The sequence below is a fragment of the Idiotropiscis lumnitzeri genome, chromosome 3, assembly GCF_059441095.1.
Source record: "Idiotropiscis lumnitzeri isolate Australia: NSW breed Sydney's pygmy pipehorse chromosome 3, RoL_Ilum_1.0, whole genome shotgun sequence".
NCBI lineage: Eukaryota > Metazoa > Chordata > Actinopteri > Syngnathiformes > Syngnathidae > Idiotropiscis > Idiotropiscis lumnitzeri.
This window is the reverse complement of record NC_142393.1, coordinates 19383658-19410814: the sequence shown is the minus strand read 5'-3', so window position 1 is coordinate 19410814 and position 27157 is coordinate 19383658. Positions and strand designations below refer to the sequence as shown.

The window sequence follows — 27157 nt, the reverse complement described above, 5'->3', positions numbered from 1 at the left end:
GCTAACACATAATGGCAAACGTGTCAATGGGCTAAGGCCGCTAAGCACTTATATCTACCAGTGTCATAATACTTAAAGCAACAGATATTTATATATATAACTTATATAAATATATATGTATATATTTTATATTTTTTGTACATTTATTATATATATATATATTATATATATAAATTCATATATATATATATATAAACACCAACGGTGGTATAACACAAGGTTTCAGATAATATAGCAACTCACGTGTATGTTTTCTTTATCATCTGGGAAGATTGGATATTACTGCAGTTGACTGAGCAATCAAACTATGTTGCTTAGCTTTAAATGTTGTTGATAAGCTCTCTGTAGCACTTTGAGATTTATTTGACATGTAAATTGCATTCTAATAAAATGTATTATTATTATTATTATTATTATTATTATTATTATTATTAATTGTGACTGTATCCCTTATTTGTGTTTTTTAATGTATGAATTGCACTGCCTCCAGATGCCCGATTTGGACAAAATTGAAGGAGCAGCACAATTTCCATTGATCTGAAGAAAAACATTCTATTTAATTATTTAATTACTGTTTGTAATGAGTGCTGTCCTGGAACAAATTTAACTTGTATCTCAAGACACCACGTGATGACTTATTTGCATGACTGGAGATTTTTGGAACAATCATGAAGTGGAACTTGTGACGCCAACAACACGCAGGAGCCTCCGTTAGTGCAGAGGTGTAATGTGATGTCATTGCATTTCCTGTTTCTTGCAGCACTTCTGTGAAGACTATATAAACCACACCAAACGGTAGACGCACGATATTTCGCAAGAATTTCTCTCATTCCTCATTTGATCGGGCTTTCACAGAAAATTATGGCAGATGATTTGAAAGTCTCATCTTGATAGCGGTGTCCTCTCCTGATGATGATGATGATGCCTTGCTGTGTGGTAAACCAGTCAGATGACAAGCTACAACTCATTACAAGTGGATGTTTTCTTGCCTCAAGGTCTGCTCTTCCAACATGGACTTGGTAAGTGTTTAAAGTCTGACTTTTTGCATGCTGTGTCCAGTGCTTAATTGGGGAAAAAAATAAGTGCTGTTACTACCCTTATTTGACTGTTGCCGGGTAAAATTGGAGGTGGGAGGAAGAATCATTACGTTCATTAATAAATATGAAAATGATACTCTCTGAAGTAAATTAATTTTAAGTTGCTTCTTCTTTTGGCCTGTAAAATGCTCGCCCCTTCTTTTGCCCCTTCTTGTTGTGGCGTTCTGGTGCACACAACACCCTACACACTCGTCAGAGCATTTCCTCAAAGATGTTGCTCGTATTTGGCACATGCTATTGTGAGATATGTAGCGCCAATGTCCATAGCTCTATTGTGTTTTGCATGCTATACTTTTTTTACTTTTTAAATACTATTTTAATTTGACAAGTATTGTAAGCACAAGAGTGTGCTACATGTGCTAATTTGGTTAAGAGGAGTTGTTTTTTTATATCAGTGCAATGCCATTAAAACATATATATATTTTTATTCAAGTGGAGAATGAACTATTGGTTAATAAAAAGTATAATGTGTGAAGCTTTTTATTTATTGCCTTTTGTATTTGTTAATTTAATTTGGAAATGTATAAATATGCAATAGACTGCAATTTTGGATTCAGCATGCCAATTTTAGCTTTAATCAACATTAAAATCTCATTCAACTGTTTTTTTTTCCAAGATGTTCCCCAGTGTTATCAACTATTATGTCCATCATTGGCTTATATTTACCCATGATGCTATTTGGATACAAAATAACAAGTCAGCTGTGTTGAAATGTGTTGTAGTATTTTATCATTTAATTTTTGTTGTTGTTGTTTCATGTATTCTTACGTATCTTCCCAATATACTGTCATGTCTTGCAGGTTTTCCTAATAATGACCTTGCCTTCCATTCAAGGACTCTTTAACATGAAACTGCTGCAACATTCCATTTCAAAGTGTTATGAAGTGTGTCCACCTGGCAAGTTCATCAATTTGTTTATTTTTTTTATTATTTGTTTGATTGGATTTATTGTGAGTGTCTCTTCTTCCTCCAGGTTTTCATAAAGATGGAAAGTGTGATGATCCCTCTTCAAAATATCGATGTAAAAAATGTGAAAGTGGCACATTCACCGCAATATCCAATAGTCGAGACAAATGCCTGAGGTGCCGAAACATGTGTGGTTGTAAGTACCATTTGTCTTACAATATTTTCTATTCCAGATATTGAAATGCAAATTCAAAAATCTAAAGCATGAGAAAGAAGCAATTAACTGAACGCGTCTCTGATTTGTCCTCAGTTAATGAAGTGCAAATACAGCCATGCTTCTTTAACAGTGACATTGTATGTGAGTGTAAGGAGGGATACTACAATGCAGGTACCCAAGAACGCCTCGATTGCCTTCCTTGCCTGTGTGAAGCTTGTCAAGGTAACAATGTGGTACCGAGATTCACTTTATTCAAATTATTTCTTCCAAAACATTTTTTTCCATATTTAAAAACATATTTTTGTTTGTTTATTTATTTTTTGTAGGTTCTGAGAAGAGTCTTTATGATCAACATAAATGTGAGGCATGCTTCAAGTGAGTAAACAGTATCTGTCGGATACTCATTGGGAAAAGCATGCATGATCATAAATGAAATTCATCTCAAGAGCAGTATGATAAATTTTGCCTTTACAAAGATAGCATGGTTATGATTTTGCTGGCCGGCGCACTTCATGATCCTGAGAGCTGTTTACAGTTAGTTTGTTTAACTTATGGTTTGCTATACCATATTTCCTCAAACAGTGGCTGAAAGTGTTTCCATTACTCAACTGCAGTGCAAAGTGGCGATTTATTTGATGGTCTGCTGTGACCTTCAATAGCACTGCAATTTACCGCTTTGATATAAAACAGTGTGTATAAAGCTTGATAAAACATTGTCAATCCAATACAGTCATACCTTTATAAGTTTTCATTCTGCTCCTTTTATTGATTGAGTCTCATTTATGAGTTTTTTTTTCTATGTGTTGCAATCTAAAATTCAAATTACAAGCAAGCTTAAGATACGCCACCGCTTGAGTGAAGTAAAGGAATAGAGGTGAGCAAGACTCGCCACTTTCAGCTATTTATTGAAGCAATACAAATGCAAAACTCTTGCAAGAAACATGGAGAAGGCGCTCTCACATAAAGGGCCCTTTTTTCGTACCCACGCAAGTGTTGCGAAAAGCGCAGTCTAACTGTGTGCATGGTTGTAGTTTTCTTTCTTTTGGTATTTTAATAGATGCACGAAATTCGAATCCCCCACCCACCACCACACACATACACCCATAGTCGTTTAAAAATATTAAAGATGATAACAATAATAATGCATTTTATGTTGTCTACGAAAATAGAGCTCTAAGAGTCAATCACAAATTTTTCCTGTGTTTATGTTGTTTTTCAGGGAACAGTGTTTGAGAGATGCAGAATGCAAGAGAAAATGTGCAACTCCAATTAATACCACTACTGCCTTAGTAACCACATTAACAATATCGGCAGGACGCCCCGATTTGAAAACAACATCACCAAATCTAAGTCGACTTCCCGGTATGTTGCGCAAACACACCTGGCATTATAAAACAAACTGCAACATGCACTTTACACAAATAACGTTAAAATATTTCAGTAACACTTAAGAGTGTGGTTGTGGCATTCACAGCAGAAGATTCCGGTCAGTGGGGAGTCTTTATTCTGGTTGTGGGGCTCCTTTGGCTTCTGGGCCTCTGCATCTGCTATGGCTTCTACTTGCGCTCTTCTCTCCACCGTAGAGTCAGCAAGAACCCTGAGAACACTTCGGAGGTATTTGATGGTAAGCGAGTTCAATTCTACTTAAATCCGGTGTTGTATTGCTTTGTTTTGATTTTGCAAAGATGACTCATACAGTTTTGTAAGAGACATTGAACACATCACTGATAACTGTCATGTATGTTAACATTGGACTCGGCTGCACATGTGATATACCGCTTCGCTAACTGTAATGCATCTTGAGTTAATCCTGAAAGAATGAAGCCATATCGTAAGTCTACCGAATAATATTCTACTGTGGATGTGAAAAATGTAGCGCCCGATGGTTGTTTTAGGAACAAAACATACTTTGGAGAACGAGTGTTTCAGGAAGTGCAGCGAATTTACAAGTGCTAGTTGACTCTGCTCGCATTTTGGAGGACAAGGGACGGCGGGGATGGCAAAGGTTTCAAGAGTAAACTCCGATCGTCACTCGGGCAGATCAGCTCCCACCTTTGGCTCGTTAAAGATTTTTTTGTTTTTGTTTTGTTTTTAATGTCACTTGCGTGGCGTGTCCGATATTACACCGTAAAATGTTTTCTTAGTCCACACATGCCGGAAATTGCACATGATGGCCTAGTTGTCGTTGTGCAGACTGGGGTTAGACACAGCACCCACTCTGTGGAAATTGTTTTTTCCGTTTGAACTCTTGCATTTTTTTTTTTTTTTGTAATGCATTATGTCATTATTTTTCATCGTGTCCTCCTCATTGTTGAATTCCTGATCTTATTACATTTTTATTGGACGCAACATGGATGTACCCAAGTATTGGAAAAGAAATTGACACACTTGCACTTTTTCTGAGGTATGTCAGAAAAGGTGCTGCTTTCAAGAAATATATTCAAACCCAAACTATGCTTTTTTTTCCCTTCAATGTGGGCTAGACGATGAAACAGCATGCCTACAAAGAGATCTTGCTCCATTTGCTGTGTTCATGCGTGAGAAGTGGTGAGACACCTGCTCACATACCCTGAGCATCCGGCAGTTCTGCTCACTTGCCTTTTTCCCTTCCCAATCTCAAGGGCAGGATCAAGGGTGATCCATTTTGAAAATAACAGAGCTGTGGTGGATCAGGGAGTTCATGAAAGTGTGGCAGAGAAGGGAAAGTTAAATTCCAGTGGAATTACATAGAGGGAAAAAACTTGACACCAGTTCTGAACCTTTTCTGACACATTCATAGATCGCTGTTCAATTTCTTCGCAAATGTTTTATGAGGTTGAGGTCAAAGCTCTTTATCTCCAATTAAGACGAATAATCTAAATATGAAATGGCAGCTACTAGGCCATTATGAAAAACTGGAAAACCGCAGGTCAATGTGTTTAAGGAATGGACTCAAGACATTTTTACTTGAATAAGATTAGCCAAAGCTGCTTGTATAGTCACTGATGGCGTAGTGCAGGCGTGGGCAAACTACGGCCCGTGAGCCACATGCGGTCCGTTAAACGTTTTAATCTGGCCCGCCAAACTTGAAAAAAAAATGAAATGAATAAATCTTCTTAATGTTCTCTTTCCTACATACTCTGGTGGGTGTGACAAAGACAGATATTTTGTAGTCATGCTTTTGTTCATTTTCATTTAAAATTAAATGTACAATTTTTTCTCTGATGAGGTGGGGTTACCAAAACACTCCATCCATCTGCTCCTGGTCTGGCCCCTCTGTCAAATTTTAGAACTCATAGTGGCCCACCAATCAAAAAGATTGCCCACCCCTGGCGTGGTGGTACACTCTCCTGGCTTGTGTGCAGGCAGCGTGTGATATTTTCCCGCTCAGTGACGGTGTCTGTGGGTGCCCTGCGACTGGCTGATGATGATGTAGTCAGCTTTTCACCCAAAGTCAGCTGGGATAGCAAGCCTGTACAGAAGTAGTGTTGACATAAAACTAATGTGCTTGGCTTGTTTTCCTGTTTTGTCAGGACGCTTACAGATAATATTGAATTTGTTCTCTTCAGATGCTCGCTGTCACCCAGGAAGACACCAAACCACACTGGTACGTTTGTGCTATCAAGCATCTTGTGTCCTGTTGAGATACTTGTTAAGAGAGGTCTGATTTATAATTATTATGATTAAACATCAACAAAATAAATTAAAAAATGACTATTTTAGTCAGCACAATATGGATAATTAATAGCTTTTTTTATTAATATTTGTTGACAAATGGTTGGCAATCTGCGTTGCCTTCCAAATCATTAAGTGTTCAATTACTTTGTAAGTAACCGGTTGTCTCAAAACTAAAGATCCATTTTATCTAATTTTCAACAGCAAGTGGCAAAATGGCCACCCACTGAGATGGATAAAAACAGGTGGATTTTGCAGCTCGATTCATATTCCATATGCACAATATTAATAACAATATTAATCAGAGTACGGTGTTTTGACTTGCGGGGCCACATACTACATATTATTGTAAAGACATTTCTTTTACTTGACTTCCCCTTTAAATTTTCATACGCAGTCCAGGTGTCCTCAGAAATGTATATAAATAGCCAATGATAATAATCTTGTTTCATCAAAACATTTCTTCTATCAAACACCTCTTCTACTCATTGTGCTTCTCTTTAAAGCACTCCCCTCATTGTCATTTTGCTATCCCACCCATCAGCAGTCACATTTCCAGTCTTTATGTTGTAAACAAATCACTTGCACAGTATTAGGGTAGTAGTAGGGCTCTAAAAAAATCCACCTAGACCTTTCTCTCCATAATATTCCGTTTGATTTCTTTATAAACTTACTGTATGTTTTCATTTGTTTACTCAATCAAGTGACGCGTAGATTTTAAGGTATTGTTTTGGTAATTCCTTTCATTTGTTTTCACTGTTCATCAAGGCAGATAATGTGTGTGAGGAAAGCCCCATGTTGAGATCCTGTCAGTCTTCAGAAATACCAGCACCTTTCAACCACAGAGGGGTTTTACTGACAGACCATCACGGAGGTAAGAGCTGTGCATTAAACGCCACATGCAGCATTTAGAAGCTTTTGTGGAAGTTTTATAACGTATATTGTTACAGCATCAGCTATTTGATTTTACCAAGGAGATTGCATTTGTGTTTTTGTGTGCATTTTTTTTTTATTTGTTCAACTTCTTATGTGTCTGGTGCTCAAGTAAACAGAAACAATCACAAGGGTAAGGGCAAGGGTAAGTGCTATATCGAGAGAAGGACCAAGTTTTGAAAGCAAGAGCCAGGAAATTATGATTACTTTTTTTTTTAAGTACTTACTTTTGCTATCAACATCATCAAACCTGCATATGCGGTGAGGGTTCACCACAAGTAGGATGACAGTCGGTATCTAGTTGTTTAAAGGAAACTGGAACAAATGACCTTAAATGCCAACCATTGACTAAGCCTGGGAAGACACATGCTATGATAGTGACATGTCAGGACTTACCTGCTTTCAAGTTTGATAGTGATGTGATTTGGTTTAGGACAGTTAGTATAGATGCTAGATGTATTTTTAGGCAGTCATTGATGGTGTGGTTCACTCGCCTGGCAGGCCACATTGATTTAGTTTGTACTCAGCGTGACAATGCGAATGCAAGTGTGAAAGATGCCCTGTGACTGGCGGCCAGTTCAGGGTTTAGTCTGTCTTTCACTAAAAGAAAACTGGGATAGGCTTGATTGCCCTACATCCTTGAGGGGGTGGATATTTTCCAGCTATTACGCACAAATGTATTAATACTTTGGTCAAAAGTTTCCAATATGTCAATAGATCCCTGCTTTTGCAACATACACGGATATGTTGTTGGTAAGGTTCCATGCGATTGATTATAGGATTACCATCTACTCTGCTCCTTTCCAGCTCCAAACCATTGTGCTACTTATGTTGCCTGTTTCATATTGGTAATTGCATTTGCTTGTCACTTTTGGTAAAATAATTGCAAGACATGTCGTAAAAGTCCCAATATTTGGTATTTTGGTAATAGACCGATTTTAAAAATTTATATTGTCTCTATGTAATAACTTATTTTTTTGGGACTACTTAGCACTTGCTGTACAACAATAAAAATATAAATTACAGGCAATACATTTGACTGTTTTACAATACGTTGTCCTTCAGTATTTATTTAACTTAAAAATCTGCAACGATAAGGTGATTTTATGCTGATTTTGTTTATGGATTGGATAATATTAGAATGTTCTAATCTAATGTATTAGTGTGAGAAAAAAACTGCCAAAATCAACTGATTCTTGCTGATTTTAAACGCGCTAATATAGGTCGATTAAATCATCATGCCAATTAATCTGTCACACCCTATACTTGGCAACACTGACTGTCCTCATTCGGTTCGCAACTATTTTCAGTGCCAGCACTACATGTCAGCAAGGTTATGTTTTGACTATGGAATCTGTGCAAAGAACTTAAATTAAAATCACCCATCCCTTTACGCAAAACAGCTAGAGGTTTCCAACATTGTTGTTGCTACTTTTATTGATAAATCACTAAAAACACACACAACTAAAAAAGAATTCTGACCGTCCACCCCAAAAAAAAAATTAATACACACCTGGACTCTTGTGAGCTTTTTTTAAACACCAATGTTGTTTTTGGCCATTTGATTTTTTCGGCTGTACTGACTCTAAGTGTCAAACCACTACATACTGAAGGTTAGAGCTGAACTTTCCCAACATGTGCATTTTATCCATTTACCGTTGCTTGTCTTCTGCCAAGTTGAAGAACAAAAGGAACCGAGAAGGCACTGGCCACCCATCGTCCTGTACACTATCATTAACGAGGTCCCGCTGCGTCGGTGGAAGGAGTTCTTGAGAATGCTCTCAGTGGCAGACCACCAGCTGGAACGCATAGAGCTGGAAGCCGGCTTTGGCCTGCTGGAGAAGCAGTACCAGATGCTGTGTCTGTGGAGCAAGCGCTCTTCGGCCAACCTAGAAGACATTTTCACTGCCTTGCATGACATGGATTTGTCAGGCTGTGCTCAGATGCTGCAGGAGAGGCTGGAGAGACTTCAGCGGAGGGCTCGGCCAAAGGCTGAATTCACAATTTGCTGAGACTTCAAGTCGGGTAATACAATAGGAAAGACTGCATTTGCTCAAGACTTGTATGCATGATGATATGACAATGTGCACCGTGACCTGAAATTACAATATCAAAAGTTTATTCTACTTCTATTTTTTCATCAAATATCCATCCATCCATCCTTTATCTGAACCGCTTTTCCTGACAGGGGTCACGGGCGTGCTGGAGCGGGTTACACACTTGACCGGTTGCCAGCCAATCGCAGGGCACACAAAGACAAACAACCATCCGTGCTCACACTCACACCTAGCGGCAATTTAGAGTGTTCAATCAACCTGCCAAGCATGTTTTTGGAACGTGGGATGAAACTAGGGTTGCCGGGGGAAACCCACGCAGGCACAGGGAGAACAAGCCAACTCCACACAGGAAGGCCGGAGCCGGAATTGAACCCTGCACCTCCAAACTCTGATGCCATCTGCTAACTATCATCCACTGTGCCACCTGCATCAAATATTATTCCGTCTTTTTTATTTATTTATTTATTTATTTTAACCTTGTTTGAAACACTTGTTTTATAGAACAAATGTGCTAAAAATGTGTTTAGAAGTCTGATCATGTAATCCTCAACAATATGAAGGACAATTTTGTTCATGCACTCAAATGGATACAGATTGGCAATTGACTATTCACTGAATTTTGAACTATTCACTGACGATGGGTCGCATGTCCGCCTCACAATGCAGAGGTAAATTCCAGCCCGGGACCTTCCTGTGTGCTTCCCGTGCCTGCGAGGGTTTTCTCAGAGGACTCCCGATTCCTCCCACATTCCAAAAACATGCATTGTAGGCTAATGGAACACTGAATTGTCCCTAGGTATGATTGTGAGTGTGGATGTTTATTTTTCTTTTTGTGCCCTGTGATTGGCTGTCAACCAATTTAGGGTGTACCCCACCTACTGCCTTAAGACAGCTCCAGCATGCCCGAGACCCTTGTGAGGATGAGGAGCTCAGATAATTGATGGATGGATGTATATTTCGATTCAAATACTGTTCAATAGCTTTCTTTGATCCATGAATAAAATTATTTCCTTGTAAAATACAACTGTCGAACAATATGCCAAAAACGTAAAACTAATTTGGTATATATGAATTATGCTTTTTAAAGTGCACAAATTATTATTTTTAGATTTCTTCAATGAGCTGCCGAGTAACTTTTTAAAGTAAAACTGTACGTGTAATGTATATGTGATTTGATTGATTGATTTGACGATTTATTTATTTATTTATTTTATTCTTTGGCCTTCGAGCCAAAATGAGACTGACACTGTTTTGCTGTTTTCTGGTGTTTGCTGTATATATGTTAGAATCATTATTTTTTGTTTTAACTATTTCACTGCCAGCCCAGGTAAAATTAATGTACTTTTGGCGTCTATACCCGTCAATGGCAGATGAGTTAATTTCCTGCTTTCACTGTCTTTGTTGTTGTATTATTGTTATTTTGTGTTATACTGTAGGTCGAGTTCTTTGTTAGAGCTGTTGTGAAATGTGTTATATCAATTACATTTTATTGTATTGCTAGCAACCAATTCACGGTGTACCCCGCCAACTGCCCAAAGACAGCTGGGATAGGCTCGAGCAGGCTAAAGCGATCCTCGGTAGGATAAGCAGATTAGGAAAATGGATGGATGGCTGTAAATAAATAAATAAATAAACTGTGCACATTCACATTAAAGCAACATGGTTAGTCCACATTCACTATATTAGCAGCAGAGTAAGTTGAAAAACCTTTATGGATCACATAGATCGCATATATGGGAGCGTATTGGCAACGTGGTGTGAACCGAGTCCTCCATTTAAAGGAACGTTTCATTGACGTTAACATTGGCACTTCTATAATAAGTTTGCATGTAAAAATGAAATAATGATATCACGACTAAAATGCTCCCCCCTAAAAGTCTCTCTCGTGATTTAAGTTTTTTTTTTTTGTGACGAGATTTCCGACAAATTGGCACGCCCCTTTTTCGAGCTCGGCTCCCCCCCCCTGTTTCAGGGTCTACGTCACAGCAAACGCAAATGCACATTTCTACTCTTGTGCATGCCCTTCGTACACTTCCACCTGTGGAAGTATAAAAGCGTTCTGCGCAATAATTTGGATTTATTGACATCAAACGTGAGCTCGTGTGATCACCTCCACAAAATCAAAAGCGAATGAGTAATGTATTTAATTGACAATAAAAAAAAATGTTTTTACCTCTGTAGGTCAACAGCTCAGCTGTCACAATCACCGCTTCTGATTCTTGCACTACTTTCTTTTTCACGGAAACAACATGCCACCGAAACTGATGGGTTCCTTTTGTGGTATATGTGTATCGCATTGTGAGATTGTTGTGCGTCTGCACGGCCACTGACGGGAAAGGTTTTGGGCTTTCCAATAAACTGAGAATGATTTGTGGTTGTAGTGTGACTTGCATTCGTGTGCGTGTGCGAGTGTGTACGTGTGTGCGTGTGTATGTGTGTAGGTGTAATTTCCATTTTCTCATCATTTATTGATACCAAAAGTTTTTGTGAACGTACACATTTAGCTGAAAAAAATGGGTATTTATTGGTACATCCAGCGGCATTATGGACAACTGGTTGCACAAATCCGCCTCACACTCCATAAGTCTAATTATAGCATTACATTTAAATTTGATTTCAGTTAAAGCCATTCTAATTTATTCTGATTGTGTGCAAATGACGTTTCGTGTTTTAATCAAAATTTTACCAGTTTGTTTGAGATGTATACACCCAGAGTGCCACAAGGGTGCTGTAAAATCATAAATTATCGGGAAACGTTGTCGTGTACAGTCACCATGGCAACCTGCACAGACCAGCACGAGCACCACAGCTCTGGTAAGTTGCAAAACGAAGAGGCGGGAAACACATATAGAGGGTTCACAAGGGTGTTTGATTGTATTTTGAATGTCTTTGTTTGTCTTTGTGCTAAGATTTTGTTTCTCAACGGCTATGTTGAGTTGCCCTGGCAACGCAGAGCGGAGCGCTATTGAATTACCGCAAATGGGGCCCACGTCGTGTTTTCCCCTGGCGGACTGGATGGTGCAAGACATGAACTCACACCGGCCGTATTTGTTCGGCTTTTGTGTTGTTTAGAAGGCATTGAATAAGTCTGTTTTTCTGCAAGTTCTGGTCGGCCATGGAAAACTAATGTTGCATGGGGGAGAAATACAGGTAGGTGTATTGTACAAAAATTCCCACGAACGATACCAGGGGAATTACACATCCCTTGGTCCATTGGTTGTTAAAAGTGTGGTACGAGTATGACCAAACGAATGTCACTTGTGGTACGAGAATGAATCACTGAATTAAAAACATACAAATTACAACATTTAAAATATGAAATAGCTACATGTAAAAATTACAATGAAGCTGTAACTATATACTGTGTATTTGAACTTTTATTTCTATCAGTACGTTTTTTACTTTTCATTTTTTATTTTTAAATTTTAAAACTTTTAAATAAGCTTGTTATTAAGCATTTATGTGCTCTAACTTTGTATTTATGTCATGTAATATATATATATATATATATATATATACGTGTGTGTGAGTGTGTTTGTTATCTTGCTGCATTTTAATGTTGGTGATTATGGTGTACTTGGAGAACTATACCGTAATCCTTCTTTGAGGGATGTTCAGACTGACACAGAGGAAAAATGGAAAGTTCTCCTTATTTATGAAATTAAATATAATCAAGCTGTTGGTCAATATATGGTCAGCAGGTCATTTTAAGAAGAAACAACTCAGTTTCAATAGTATTAGTGTGAGAATTGCCTTTGATATCTTGCATTGTTAAACATTTTCTCTGTATTTGTTTTTTACTTTTTCATTCTTAATTTAAAAAATAGTATTGTAATACTTCTTTTATTTTTTGAAGACGGCTGTTTATTTTTATAATTAATTTCTGCCGCACTGAACTGCAAGCCCTAATTATTTTCACAATTAAACTGGTGAAAATTATGAAGAAACAAACAATATATTCCTGACACAAAGATGTTACCTGCAACTCACTTTCATTGGCGCAACTCATGAATCTGAGTTGAATAATAAAAAAATAATAATAGTAATTGTTTCCATCTTCAAAATGTTTTAAGGTGGAACAGATCCCAATCTGGTCTCATAAGAATTGATATGAGCACATCATGTGATAAAATACAAAACACATACAGAATATGATCATCTAATTTGAACTTTTCTCTTCTTGCCAGACATCGCTCCCCGAGCGGAGTTCATCCATTTTGCGCACCATAAGTTACCTAAATGTTGTTACCTTTATCTTTCCCAACTTGGACCCGGCTGATATGGCTCTTAATGGAAAGGCTATGTCAGGCTGTTCATGTGGTTTACTATTGGTGCGTATTTGAGCATTTTTACGACACCTTTCATGATTATGTTTTCACATTTTGAATATATTAGTAGTGTAAATGTGCTGACTCGTAGTGCATGTAGCTGCAGTATTTCACAAGGTTCCAAAGATGTAATGAACTATTGTTGTTTTGGTGACATGTATCCTTCTATAACAAGCCGTAAGACTTCTGACATTTAAACCTTATCTTTTGTGTTGACAGGTGACTTATGTGCCGGTGTGCTACTGAAAGAAGATAATCAGTAATCATGACTACCCTGGTGAGACCTGGCATTAAGGTTTCAGTTCTGTGTGAGGACGCAGATAAATTTATAGAGGCCGGCGAGCTGGTGCGGGCTACCTCCCTCTACATGTCAGCTTTCACCACTCACGCAGCAACAACCGTGTCCCACATGCGCAAAATGGAGTTGGCCCACCTCCAGGGAGTCATCTCAATTCTCGAAAGTTGGCTCGACCATCACCAGGAGACCCAGGCTCCTGAAAGTCTCAGTAAAGGTTTGGTCGCTGTCTTTCTGTCCACGCTGTGCCCAAATAATCTGTCAGCCACCATTTTCAAAATGGAGTCCCTCCTTCAGAGTGGCGGGCAAGGCTGTGAGGAGATTTATGATCGCTGCACTGCTCTGCTTGAGGGGAAACAAAAGCCAAATCCAGATGATATTTGTTTTGTGGCGCTGGAGATAACCCGCGCCTTGGCCTGCTTGTTGCTTAAGCCCCTCCAAGCAAGGGGTCTCAAGCTTTACCTCAACTCCTACAAGAGGAACAAATGTGAAACCATCACACTGGTAAAGAGCCGGCAAGCTGCTCAAATACCTCAAATTGTGAAGGTCTTCACAGAGCAAATGCATCACTGGCATCCTTTGATGATGCTGGATAGCAAAAGTGAAGGGACCCAAAACGATAGTGAACAGTTGAATACTGAGGCTGCTTCTCCACTGCTGGAGTTCTTGTTGGAGCTTTCACCAGGCGACAGCCATGTGCAGGAGCTCCAGGCCTCACATTTGTTTTTCACAGGCCGCTTCAGCAACAGTGCAGATGTGTATTCAGTTATCTTGCAGAGGGAGCATGATACACCTGAGAGGCGAGCGAGGATCTTAACCGGCCGAGCGGCCGCCTTCCTCTCGGCGGGAGGCCGGGTTGCCGAGGCCTGTGTGGATCTGGGCCAAGCATTTGACATACATCCCGCTTGCGCCCGACTACACTTCCAAAAGCTCTTCACTGATCTTGGTACAGGAGAGAATGCTCGCAACCTTCTTCGTCAGCAGGCTGAAAAGGGTCTGTCTGCTTTCCGGGAGGTGGTCCTCGTCCGAGCAGACCTAAGGTCCCCGGAGGGAGTGGAACTGCTGGACCCTGCGATAACTCAGTTACGAACACTATGCCATTTGGACCCTGACGGTGGAGGACGAGAGCTGCGAGTGCGACTGGCTGAATGTCTTCTTCTCAGAGGGGAGCAAAAGGAGGCCCTCTCCATCTGTAGCCAGCTGGCTGCTGCCAAAGGTCAGCACAGCTACCAGAACACTGTGCAAGTTCTCTGTGGCTATGCTCGACTTCTCACAGATGACCACAAGGGGGCTCTAGAGGACTTTCAGGCTGTTATCGAACACAACGCCCCGCACCCACCCAGCTGTGTGCGGGCACTCTGTGGCAGGGGGCTGCTGCGCATGACTGGTGGCTTCAACTATCTCACAGCACTCGACTATGTGACAGCCAGCAGGTTACACCCGCAGGAAACGGCGCTGACCGTTCGCTGTTTGGTGCCGTGGAACCTCCGGGGTCTGCTCTTGACTGTTCTTCAGGAGCAAGGCCGCGTCATGCTGGAGCGGGCCGCAGGGCGTCATTTGGCCCCATGCGAAAACTTGCAGCAACCCCACCAAGAGGGTCAGCTTCACGCTACATCAAAGCCAGACGAGCACAGAGCAGGGTATTATGGAGCTCACGTACATTCAAAAGCTACATTCTCTAAACAGGGTAATGATGAATGTCCACAGAGGGGAACAGTACTCACACCCTGTACTAAAGTAAAAAGTTATAGACTCTCAGAGGCACTTCAATACATTGTTAGTTATATTGGCCTATATGTTTGATAACACTTTACGAAAACAAAATTTTCTTGGTAAAAAAAAACAGCATAGACCAGACCATATTTTTTTTAATTTTATTTTATTATTTTTTTTTTTTATTCATTTATTTTATGTGTGTGTGTGGTGTGTGTGTGTTTCCGTACCAGCAAGACCAGCAGCAAAAGCAAAACACTACAGCCAGAATTCTAACAGTCAAACCTTTGGTCACTGGCCAAACTGCTCTATGAACTTGAGTCACAGTTTCCCAACAGAGCCAGCATGTTGCCGGTGCCTTGCCAGCTGGTGATAGCTGGTGATCAACTGGTTTTGCTGGTGTCACCAGCTACCAGTGAGGCAACAACAGCATGTTGAGTTTACTGTGGGTTAATTATTTGTTATTTAGCTAGACAAATGTACAGTAACAAAATAGTTACTTTATATTTATTTCACACCACTGTAAATGTCATCACATTTTTTTTTTTTTTTTAAAGCTTTTGGATTATTCGATACCATTAATAACCAGCTTCAAATGGCTTTACATTGTGGACCGCCCTCCCTCTCTGACCTCAGATCTCCTGCTGGTGTTCACTCTTTGGCTGTGCTGCTCATGGAGCTCCAACCAGGCGCAGATGGCCCTCAGATCTTAGCAGCAGACACCTTGTACCTGCTGGGACGAGTGGAGGAGGCCTATCGCTTGCTGCTGCTTTCCATTGGGCCTTCCAGTCCTCGGGCACCCGTCCTGGTCCGACTGGCACTGCTGCAGCTGCACAGGGGCTTTCTTTATGACACCAATCAGGTAGAAAAGCTTGAAACATGTCAACATTTTCCTCTTTGTAATTTGTTGCCAACATGGAGTTATTGGTATAACATGTTGCTGCAGTTCAAACAAAGCTCAATGCTCTTAGGGCCTGTTCGTTGTCATGAAAGTCTGGGTTGTTCTGTGGTGCGTCATGTCTACAATGCTTACATTTCATTGTTATTTCCATTTTATTTGCAGCTGCTGAAGAAGCTCATTCAATGTGGGGACACCAGTTGCTTGCGCCCCTTGTTGGCGGTGGCAAAGCAGAAGGACAGGGCGCTGCTGCAGGTGCGTTGCCACTCTGCTGCCAAACACATCTTGGAGTGCACGACAGACGAGAGTGCCATCAGGGAGGCTGTGGCCTACCTCTCCCTCGCCATCATCGTCGGTGGTAAAAACAACAAAAAAGGCATTCTTGTTATGCTGGTAGGTCTGAGCAGGAACCAAGTAATTTAATCATTCCCAGGTGGTGAGGCGGCAGACTCCTTACTGGAGAGAGGAAGATGCTATGCTCTGCTCGGCCAAAGAAAGACAGCCATCTTTGATTTCAGTGCCATTCTCAAAGAGCACCCCAAACATGTTCAAGCACTCTGTGGAAGAGGCTTCACATATCTCCTGCTCAACCAGCAAAAGGTACAACTCAGACATCACTATATGGACAATGGGAAACACTTCTTCCACCATAAATCTCACCCTCTCAGCGCACAGAGTCACACGACTGTGCAACACACACACACACACACACACCCATACACACACTGTACATTTCTACACTCATTCCTTCATTTCCACCGCAGTTTAATCTACAAACAGGACACCACACCATTACAGTTTCAGTCGTGCAACGATGGTGCAAATTCAGTTTTCTACCATAATTTGAAGCATACATTGACACACATAAACTCACCACTGACAAGACGCTGGAGGCGACATAAATTCAGGAAGTCCAAACATGCATGTAATGTCTAAGCTCTTGCCAATGAGCTACGGACTGGGCCCACGTGGGTCGGCTGAAAAGGCATGCATTATTATTTCTAAATGCAGCTAAGAAAGATAGGGCTTTACCTTTGCTAGCTGCTGAAGATGAAAGGACCTTCAATCTAACAGCAGCACTGATTTTCTGGTCCAATTTAAAATTTCTGGCCAATTTGGAACCCACATTTGAGACTGTTGGGTTTATATAAGACGTGAGGGGGCCCAGGTCAACAAAGTTGAACGTAGAAGGGCCACTGGGACCGAAGACCATAACGTCTGTCTTCTTTTCATTGAAATTTAAGAATTTCAATGACATCCAGGCTTTGAATTCCTTGAGACATGACAGAAGTGGTCTTAAGGTGTCTTTTTTGCTCAACGGTTCAAAGATCTGACTTTCATCTGCATAGCAGTGGAAAGAAATTCCATGTTTTTCTAAGATGGAACTTAGAGGCTTCAAAAATAACCCCTGTATTTTACATATACTTTTGCCCCCTAAAAATGTTGATTCTATCCTAGAAAATTAAGATTCACCCTTTCTTCCTACTGCAGGAATGCACTCATGACATCCTGGCGGCACTGCAGATAAACACTGATGAGGTCACCAAAGCCCTTCTGTCACTCAAGGACAGGGCACGCAAGCTGATCTGTGATTGGCTGCATGAGTTCTGCAGGAGCAGCCTGTCAGACATCCTGGTCACCAATGCTGTCCCCTGCCACGAGGAACGGCTCAGGGAGGCTTCCACGATCTGTGCTGCTCTGCTAAGGATTGACTGTGCAACCCCCAGATGGCATCTCCTTTGTGTTGACATACTTTTAGCCAAAGGTGTTACTCGGCCAATCTTCACTGATTGCATACACAGTTTGACTTCACTTGAAATGCTCTGTTTAAGTTTGCAGTGCTATTCATACACTTGCTGTTGTGGTCCATCTGCTTCAGGTGAAGTGGAGACGGCAGGTTCCCACCTGAGCCAGGTTTTCAGCCAGGAGCCGAGAGATGCCGCGGCCCAAGCCAGAGTAGGTGTAATGGAGGCTTGCCAGCGCAAATATTCCAGTGCAGCTCGCAGACTCTGCAAGCTCGCTGAGAAAGAACCTTCATGTCTGGACCTCTTGTTGGCTCTGATCCCACCCAATCAGAGGAAAGAGGTAGCAAAGGTGCGACATTTCTATTCATCCAGAACCAGCAAATTAATTTTGGGATTCTCAATAGTACTGTCCACTCGTCCATGCTTGAGAATCAGAATCTGAATCAGAATGCCCTTTATTGTCATTGTACTCAATGTGAAACAAGATTAGGGTATAGACAAATATACAAATTAAAATTAAAACCTCCTTCTATTAGTCAAAAGGTTAAACTGGTGTTCCTTGTTGGGGCAGTGGAAGTGTATTTTTGCCCCTCAATGTACAATCTCTGCTAAAGTACCGCATAAGCGGGGCCATAGTGTGAGAACCGTAATATAGTCAAAGCTGAACATGATTTTCCTTGAAAGTTGTCATGATCTTGTGTCTGGTCCGTGTATCTTATTCCTATGGCAGGCAGCAGCACGGGATGCCGGCAGCATGTCTTCAGATGGAAGCTGGAATCAGGCCCTTCAGCTCCTGACGGTGGCGGTACAAGCAGCAGACAAACACAGACTCCAGTATCTTCGCCAGCGGGCAGCCTGCCTCGCGCAACTTGGCTTACACGAACGGACCATAGCAGACCTCGATGGAGTCATTCAGAAGCACGGCTGTTCTGAGGCCAACTGCTCTGACGATCCCCAAATCCGGGCCGAAGACTTATGCCGTCGCGGCCGCAGCTTGGTGCTGTGTTCCAGAGAAGGACCTGCTCTGGAGGACTACAGCAGGGCCCTTGAGCTTCATCGGGAGCGCACCATCCAGTGTGTGGACGAAGGTCTGGGGCGGCTTTGTGTTGCTGAGTGCTTTTTGAGGGGTGCACTGCAGCACTATGGCGAGCAGCAGTTCAGCAAAGCTTGGGCCTTGATCGAGTGTGGCCTTGTTGTGGACGGCAACAATGCAGAACTGCGCCGAATGAGGGCAAAGGTCAAACGAGAAGTTGCTAGCCCCTGTAATGTCAACTAGTGAGTCCACAAAACAATTGGTGATCCAGTAGAGTATCTTTTAGGATAGTGCTTCGAGGTTGGCAAAACAATTTGTCTTAAATGATGCTGCATTTTTACTCATTTTCAAAGTGCGAATTCTTCTCTGATTACTTCTCCCTACCTGAGCTTTTGGCCAATTTAAAGATTAGAAGTTCTAATAATATGATTGTGATGCATCACATCAACCTGACATCCCTGCATCTTTTTTTCCATGTAGTTGTACAGGTGAGGCTCAGCAAAATACTGGTTGCTTCGAAGGTCATACCCCGACTCAAAAGTTTCTAACGTGGGTAAGTCGCTTCTCTGCACTGCGTTATGTTCAGAGCCGATGCCTCAGTAATCGCCTTCCACCAGGCTCATTTTTTGCCGTATGGAACAAAATGTGAAAACGATTCCCCTCATGTGTTCTGTTTCTTAGTCGAAATTAAACTCACTAGTCACTTTTATGAAAAATACGCTAGTTGCTACAGTGGTCGTAAAAAGTGCTAAACGAAGTGCCAAATTGGCTTCACTTTGCTGTTGTAAACTAGCACCTTTCAGTTTCCAGTTTTATGCGTGAGTGTAAGCAGTGTACGTCAGCTAGCAACAAAAAAAAATAAACGTTGAATTTCATTCAATTGAATTTTTTTACATTGATGTCTATTGAACAGGTCATGAATATTTAGGTTGGAAAATTTGAAAAACAACTAATCCCCATGGCATTTAGTTATGGTATATTATCTATATTTGTTTAATTGGTGTTGGTCACACAGGCACAATGTAGTCATCCTCTAATCAATGTGATCAATGGAAAATGATTTGAAGGACAACAAAAGTGTAACATGAATTTGAATTGAACTTTCGCACTTCATGAGGGTTAGGGAACAAGACTGTAGCGCTTTCAAACTTTTGTTCTCAAACAAATCAAACGAAGAAGGTATTTCTGGCCTTAAAGACAATCACATAAAGACTCCCAACTCCTTTGAAACACTGATTATTGTATTAAAATCTGAGATGCAAGGAAACGGAATGAATTTCGTACCTCTCTAAAGTTTGGTTGCACAAAAGTTTAAAATTAGTATTTGCAATAATAAAATGTGTTCCCATGAAAATGAAGCACTAAAACTGAACTATTTCTGGCCTGTGCACAAATGCGCTTGAAATGCTTGTATTTTGACCCATAATTAAAGTTTTGTCACAATTTCAACAGCAATTGGATGTTTAGGTGTTACTTTATTCATATTATTTTCATCATTTCAGTTTTTTTGCAATCATTTTATTATTTTACGTACAACATTCAATATCATCTGAAAACCCAAATCAACAAAATAGGAAACAACAGTGTAATCAAAACAAATAAAGCTTTTAGGCGAGATTTGCTGCAGTTTTAATTAATTCACGAATGAACAGACATTGATTTCAGTATGTAGACTGATTTGTTTCTAGCTGTGGAAGCCAAATAGATTGCTTTAATCACACAATAAGATGGAAGTCACACAACTTTGGTTAATTCAATCCAAACACATCTAAATAATAAAGTGTTCAGTGTGCAAGGTTTACGCTTTTAAATTAGAGGAGGCACAATTCCCATCAATTCCACATTGGCAACCAGCAAGCAGTCATATAAATGGTGATATGTGAAAAGGTTAACATTCTTCTTGGTACATAAAAAGCAAGATGTGTTTTAAATCAATTTTCAGTGCTGCTTAATTTGCGAGTGAATTTCCATGTCCTCTATGCAGACACAGTAATGTATTGGGGCTCCATGTTGCCAAAGTAGGACTTCTCCCATTCACTCATGAGGTCAAAATGCAACGGGCGGTCACAGAAGGTGCAGGAGACGGCCGCGGGGTTGCTGAGCTTGAGCCCCACCTCCTGCCACACGTCTACCAGTTTCTCTGTGAAAGTGACACTCGCGTCAGTGTGTGTTTTGTGTCATTGTGTTAGTCCTGGCAGTAAGTCAAGTCTACTCAATTTATTTACAAAGCAAACAGAAAGTTAACAAAGTACCATTTCCCGGCACATGTCACTCACCCACAAAGTACTCCATCATGGCGGGCTGGTGATGAGGGGACGGTGCCAGGCGCAGCAACTCCTCGCCACGAGGCACTGTGGGGTAGTTGATGGCCTGCACGTAGATGTTGTGTCTTTCCAGCAGGATGTCGCACACCTTGGTGTTCAGCTCTGCATTGCCCACCTGCAGAAAGCGTCAGTGATGATCAAAACGGATTGGACAGCCATTACTGCGTAACTTGACTGAACCAGAATGACACCAGGCATGCAGAAGGGTTACATAGTGTACTGTTACCACTGGTTTTATTTTGTTGGCAAGCTTCCGTACCTGTATAGGGATGATGTGGCTTGGACAGTGGACAACAGGTAGGCCCTTATCCATGAGCAGTTGCCTCATGTGTTTGACGTTCCTCTGGTGGGCTCTCCGCAGAGACTGCCCTTCGGAGCCCCTGAGGACCCGTACGGACTCCAGGGCTCCGGCCAGCACCATTGGTGGCAGGGCGGTGGTGAAGATGAAGCCGGCCGCGAAGGATCGCACTGTGTCCACCAGGGCGGCGCTGCTGGCGATGTAGCCTCCCACACAGCCGTAGGCCTTGCCTGGAACGGCGGTCAAGTTTTTAGGAGGTCAGAAGACAAAGTATTTACATTTCACTGAAGCAACCCCAGGTTGTGTGAGAATCGTGCTTGCATTTGGATCGTTTTGTGATTTGTTGTAAATTCAAACATGACAAAACTGACGAAAACAAACACATTTTCACTCATTGCAATACTAGCACAACAGGTTTTTATCATAATATTAATAATAATAATAATAATTATTATTATTATTATTTTCCCGACTTATATAATATGTAATATAGTATTAAATGTAGTCATATTTATAAATTAATGGTTAGGCTCATTAACGGGTTTTAAAATTCCTATTGTGCAAGGTTTTATAGGTCAAATTTAAAAATAAAAATATCCCTAAAACATGATAAACTGGGAAAAAAAGTAAAGTCATTTTTTAAAACAACAGTAAAATAATTATTTTGCACACAAATTTAAAATTGATTTTATTCTTTGAACTTGCTGCATAATTAATAATTATCCATCCATTATCTGTACCGCCCCATATGTCCATTTTAAAAAAAGAAACGCAGCCTTTAAACGCAGATGTTTGCCCACCATTGTTTTAAAATGGCATAGCACAGAATGTTTATTTTCAAACAAGATTTGTTTGATGTTGACGTTGTTTGAAAACCATCTGACTGTGGAATGAGTAGCATCTAGTACTATTGTATACTAGTACCACATGTTAATACTGTTATGACTCAAAACACTTTGAAATTAAGCATTGCAATCCTGTGTTGGTTCAAAGTGCAAATGTGGGTTTGCCAGTACATTTTTAGCTAAGACTTTACCATAAAGGCTTACTACATAACTTCTGATGTTGTTTTATCAGCAGAGCCACAGCGGAATGAGCGCCCGCGCCCTGCTGATAAGCCTACGATTCCTGTGCTGCAAACGCCTTCTCTTCAGGCCTTTTGGTGTGAGTTATCATCGCTAACTTGGCACATTGACGGTGACAGTTAGGCCCCAGTGGGTGTTAGTGTGACTTAAGCCAAGAGGAGAGTGTGACCAGTGAACACAATTCAATAGTGATCTCCACTAGAGACGCTTACCTAAAGTCCCAGACACAATATCAATCTTGTCCATAACATTATCCCTTTCCCCAACGCCGGCTCCATGGGCTCCATACAGGCCGACGGCATGAACCTCATCAACAAACGTCAGGGCTCCGTAACGATGAGAAACATCACACAGCTCCTCTAATGGGCAAATACCGCCTGAAATCACACAGGTGAGGAAAAAAAACAAAACAAAATGCCCAATTAAAGAACAATTAAGTCTTTTTATGGAGATGCTACAAATGAATTGAATTGAATTCTATAGAAATTAAGGACTCAAAACCTTTCCATCCCATTTTCCTATGAACTTAGTGATTTAACCGGCAAAGATAAGAGTTGTGGGAGTAGTGACTGTCTCCAGTTTGAATTGGAATAGACCATTTGGCAAGTCTCACCATCCATTGAATGCACCGTCTCAAATGCGACTATTTTGGGCGTCGTTGGGTCTGAACGCTGCAGAAGCTCCTCCAGGTGTCGACTGTCGTTGTGGCGGAAGAGGAAGCGCTTGGATCCACTGTTCCTGATGCCTTGAATCATTGAGGCGTGGTTCCCGGCATCAGAGTAGATCTCACAACCTGTGAGTGGCACAGCTATCAGAGTGGTATCCAAACTACAGCCCAAGGGCTATTTGCGGCCCACTATCCATTTTCTGGTGTCCCTTCGTATATAATGAAAAATTACTTTTGACATTGCCTCGACAACCCTTTTGGGTGTTGAAAAAGTGTGTGTGAGGAATGGGGGTGTCAAGGTCATATTTGTGAACAGATCACATCAATTCTTACGGTCCTCATGTAAACACTGCTCTATGAATTGTCATTTCATCACCAATTACTCTTGTTTTGGTTCTGAATATGGAGATCTGCAGGGGAAGCTCTATTCTCGTGGAATACAGCCAGGTCTGTGGCCTACCCCAAAATCATGAAAAATCCCAAACTATACTTTAACGTTATCACCTTTAACAGGTGTTAAAAATAACTAAAACAAGTAGCTCAATTGCCTATAATGTATAATTGCTCGAGTGATTTTAGTACGTTTTAATAAAGTCATGCAATGTCAAAGTGGCCTTTGCATCCTTTGATTTTTCTGTATGCATTCCTGGATGGAAAAAGTCAGGACACGCCTGATCTATCCATCCATTTAGCTGGAGCCAATCCCTGCTGACTTTGGGTGAGGGGCCGCAATACTCCATGGACTTCACAGTAGTCATTCACGGAGCACAGGTATACAAACAACAATGGATTGATGGAATTAATGAATTGCTGGCAAGGAAGAAGGAACTATTGATATCAATTATTGTGGCACCATCATATTTCACCTTGTGTGGGACATAATCCAAAATCATCATCATTCTTGTTTTGAGATGTCAAATTGATGATTAGACTGTACCTGGCAGCATTCTAGCCAAAGTGAAGAGGGTCGAGTCATTTGCCACAAAGCAGGAAGAGAAGACCAGAGCGGCGTCCTTCTGATGGAGCTGAGCCAGCTCCTTCTCCAGAGATGCATGGATGTTACTGGTACCTGAGATGTTCCTGGTGCCTCCTGCTCCTGCACCGTGTTTGCACAAAGCCTCACTGATGAGCAAAGTAAGATAACATGTCAAGTATGAATGGTCAAAAGTGGGCTGTAGCAGTTAAAATTTGACACCGAACACTGCAATTAATAAGAAATACAGACAGAACTCAGAATGTGATTGTACTCCAGATTACATCCACTGCGTGATGGTCTTCATTTTACCTGATTGCGCTGAGTACCCGAGGGTGCCGACTCATCCCCAGGTAGTCGTTGCTGCACCACACAGACACTTGGGAGCCCTCACGGTTGGACACAGAGTAATCCTCAGCGAAAGGAAATGAGTCGGCACTCCGGTTTACCGTCTTAAAGACTCTGTAAGTGTGGTCCTTCTTCTTCTCAGCGATCTTCTCAGAGAAGAAGTAGTCATAATCATAGCTGGGCCCAACTGCATAGGAAAGATCGGTTGCAGTGAGTTAGAATGGCGCAGACCTCTGCCAAGGCCAAACAATTTTTTTTTGTTTTACAAGGTTGGTGCCAACACAGTGCCATCTCCTGAATCTGAAAGGTCACTGCCCCCACCTGGCCCCAATGCAAGTAGACAATAACAGTAAAAGTCAAGATGAATCCCTTGATTTGCGCCTTAACTTGTACCTCTGAATTGGGTTTAATGGTTGTAAATAGCATTCAACCAGTAGCCTAACTAACAGGACACCTCTATTGTAAGGATGTCAGCATACGCACCCATGTTGTCTTTGAGGAGGTGACTGTCTTGAGGTGATTTGGGGAAAATGGACTCTTTTAAGTCCTTCAACAGAGAAATCATCATACCTGTCAAAGCAGCATGCAGGTTTATGATATGTCAAATTATTTTTTAAATGTATGCTGATGTTTTTGCTGCTTCCTGCCTTCTCGGACATCCTCTTGCACTTCAGGGCTGGCTTGGACCATCCCAATTCGAGAGGTGACGAAAGGGCAAGCCTTCGACACCGCCGGCTCCGCCACCTGAGGAGCTGTTTGAGCAAACGTCCTCCTTTGCTGCAGCGTGGGAAGCTGGAGACCGTCGTGACTGGCAGGGGAGGCGCTCACCTTGGCGTCCAAGGCGGTTGACATGCAGACGCTGATCTGACGTGCAATGATGGGACACTGATTGGCCAGAGACAGCAAAGGGCTTGATCTCCTCAAAGCTGGTTTTGTGGCAGACTTGAAGAAGGGGCAGTGGTGAAGGAAGGCAGCCATTTTTGAGCCAGCTGTTTTTTGCTCTGAGTGAAAGTAAAGGACAACATTTTATTTCATTGCTTAAGGTGAACTCAGTTTCTGCAATATTAAGATCATTCCTTTTTTTGCAGACAATTGCTGTTGAAAAGCTGAGAACGAAGTGAAACTTTGCTATCAACATTATTGATGCCAATACTTATGACGTTTTGAGAGCTGAAGGGGCCTCCTTCAGGGTGGGGCTTATCTTCTCACTGCAGCCCCGCCGGGGCTGAGTGACAGACGTCATCAGGCGTGGATCAAATAATCCGCCAAGGCCACTGCTTTCAATCCATAATTCCATATTTATTAACCCCAAAGATGTGTTTACTATTGTGGGTGTAGAATTACACTGCATCATATGGCGAGCTGTTACTAAAAAAGTGCCCCTTCATGTAGCTAATTCAGCATAGCAAAATATTATACACAGCTCAGAAAACCCTCTATGAAAAGAAATTAATAGATAATCGATAATATGTTCAGCAGTAGCGTTAATACAGCTCTTTTATTAGTTCTGCAGTGTGTTCAGACATCCTTGTCCTGGCCTGCGGTCAAAAGATAAGGTATAGGACCTTGGGCTTTTTTTCTTGTGGTGAGATGTCAATCTTGACAGTGGGATGTCAAAGAAATGCCTTTTCAGCAAAGTGGGTCGAAATTAGTTTGTATTGATGCCAATTTTAGTGCACTGTGTATCAAGGGTAAGTATTTAGCCCCTGATTGTGTGAAAATAGTACAGGTAACAATTACTTCTTCTTAAAATGTTCCTTGAAAAAAATCATACGCTTCACAAAAGAACATCAACAGTAGTAGATAACTTTTTCATTATTCGCATTTTTATACACATCTGCTACCAAATCAAATCTGAAGAAATCAATCATTGAGTCTTCCCATTTTAACATTCCTGCTATAGTTTTTCTTCAGTACTCAAAAATGGTTCTGCATATGTCACCATCACGAAATTTTACTTTTCTGCCCTCCTTTAGCCACTTGTGTCACTGACAGTCAATATATACATAAAACAGTAACGAGGTAAAACATAAGACAAAAAACTATGAAGGCCACCAGAATTTTTCTTTTTTTATGCCATTACACAGAAAATAACATGAGCTTTAATATGACCATCTTGATGATGACCATAAAATATTTTGCAATTTTTCAACACTCACCTGTTGACCTGCACTGAGGACGAACTTCAAAAGAGCAAGTAGGCAGATGGTCAAAAGAGTCCACACATATATTGGTGCATTCAGCAATTACCTCTGCACCCACCCAAACACATTTTCACTGGGTGGGGGGTGGGCTGTACAGATGATGAAATACAACAGAAACAACACATCCCTCACTCACAGGCAGTTAAAGTGTATCAAGCAGCAATACACATACACTGTGGCATTCAACACATACATTATAATGTTTATAAATTTAAATTGTGTCTCATCGCTTGCAATTTAACCAAAAATAGGCACAGAGACATTTCAAAGAATTTTTGCATGTAGAACACTGTCACTGCCACTTCACGAAAAAATAAATGATAAATATTTTTGCAATATGTTGTAAATGTATACATGTATATATATATATGTGTATATATAT

The 27157-nt window shown here is 41.0% G+C and overlaps 3 protein-coding genes across 4 annotated transcripts; 2 read left to right on the top strand and 1 right to left on the bottom strand.

The window, feature by feature from the left end:
• The first annotated feature begins 872 nt into the window (after positions 1-872).
• LOC148340247 (tumor necrosis factor receptor superfamily member 1A) lies at positions 873-11081 on the top strand. Of its 2 annotated transcripts, none has more exons than XM_088290886.1 (10): positions 873-1019; positions 1898-1994; positions 2071-2199; positions 2314-2442; positions 2547-2595; positions 3440-3582; positions 3698-3844; positions 5769-5806; positions 6643-6748; positions 8485-11081. In XM_088290886.1, exons 1-10 carry the CDS (start codon positions 978-980, stop codon positions 8817-8819), a joined length of 1215 nt encoding a protein of 404 aa, XP_088147012.1. In that variant the 5' UTR covers positions 873-977; the 3' UTR covers positions 8820-11081. The 2 variants fall into 2 exon arrangements, with proteins under 2 accessions (XP_088147012.1, XP_088147010.1); XM_088290884.1 differs by having other exon boundaries at positions 3695-3844.
• Positions 11082-11635: 554 nt separating this feature from the next.
• On the top strand, positions 11636-19508 carry ttc34 (tetratricopeptide repeat domain 34). Its single transcript, XM_088290611.1, has 10 exons — positions 11636-11678; positions 11774-12014; positions 13052-13195; positions 13412-15127; positions 15837-16062; positions 16264-16456; positions 16532-16698; positions 17590-17863; positions 17978-18192; positions 18574-19508. Exons 4-10 carry the CDS (start codon positions 13458-13460, stop codon positions 19117-19119), a joined length of 3291 nt encoding a protein of 1096 aa, XP_088146737.1. The 5' UTR covers positions 11636-11678; positions 11774-12014; positions 13052-13195; positions 13412-13457; the 3' UTR covers positions 19120-19508.
• An 823-nt stretch (positions 19509-20331) lies between these two features.
• alas2 (5'-aminolevulinate synthase 2) lies at positions 20332-26857 on the bottom strand. The gene is made up of 10 exons (XM_088290612.1): positions 26731-26857; positions 25219-25572; positions 25055-25141; positions 24536-24758; positions 24188-24372; positions 23197-23376; positions 22796-22960; positions 21460-21728; positions 21153-21315; positions 20332-21016 (listed from the first exon to the last, which is right to left on the bottom strand). The coding sequence occupies exons 2-10, from the start codon at positions 25547-25549 to the stop codon at positions 20853-20855; spliced, it is 1767 nt and encodes a 588-aa protein (XP_088146738.1). The 5' UTR covers positions 25550-25572; positions 26731-26857; the 3' UTR covers positions 20332-20852.
• Between the last annotated feature and the right edge of the window lie 300 nt (positions 26858-27157).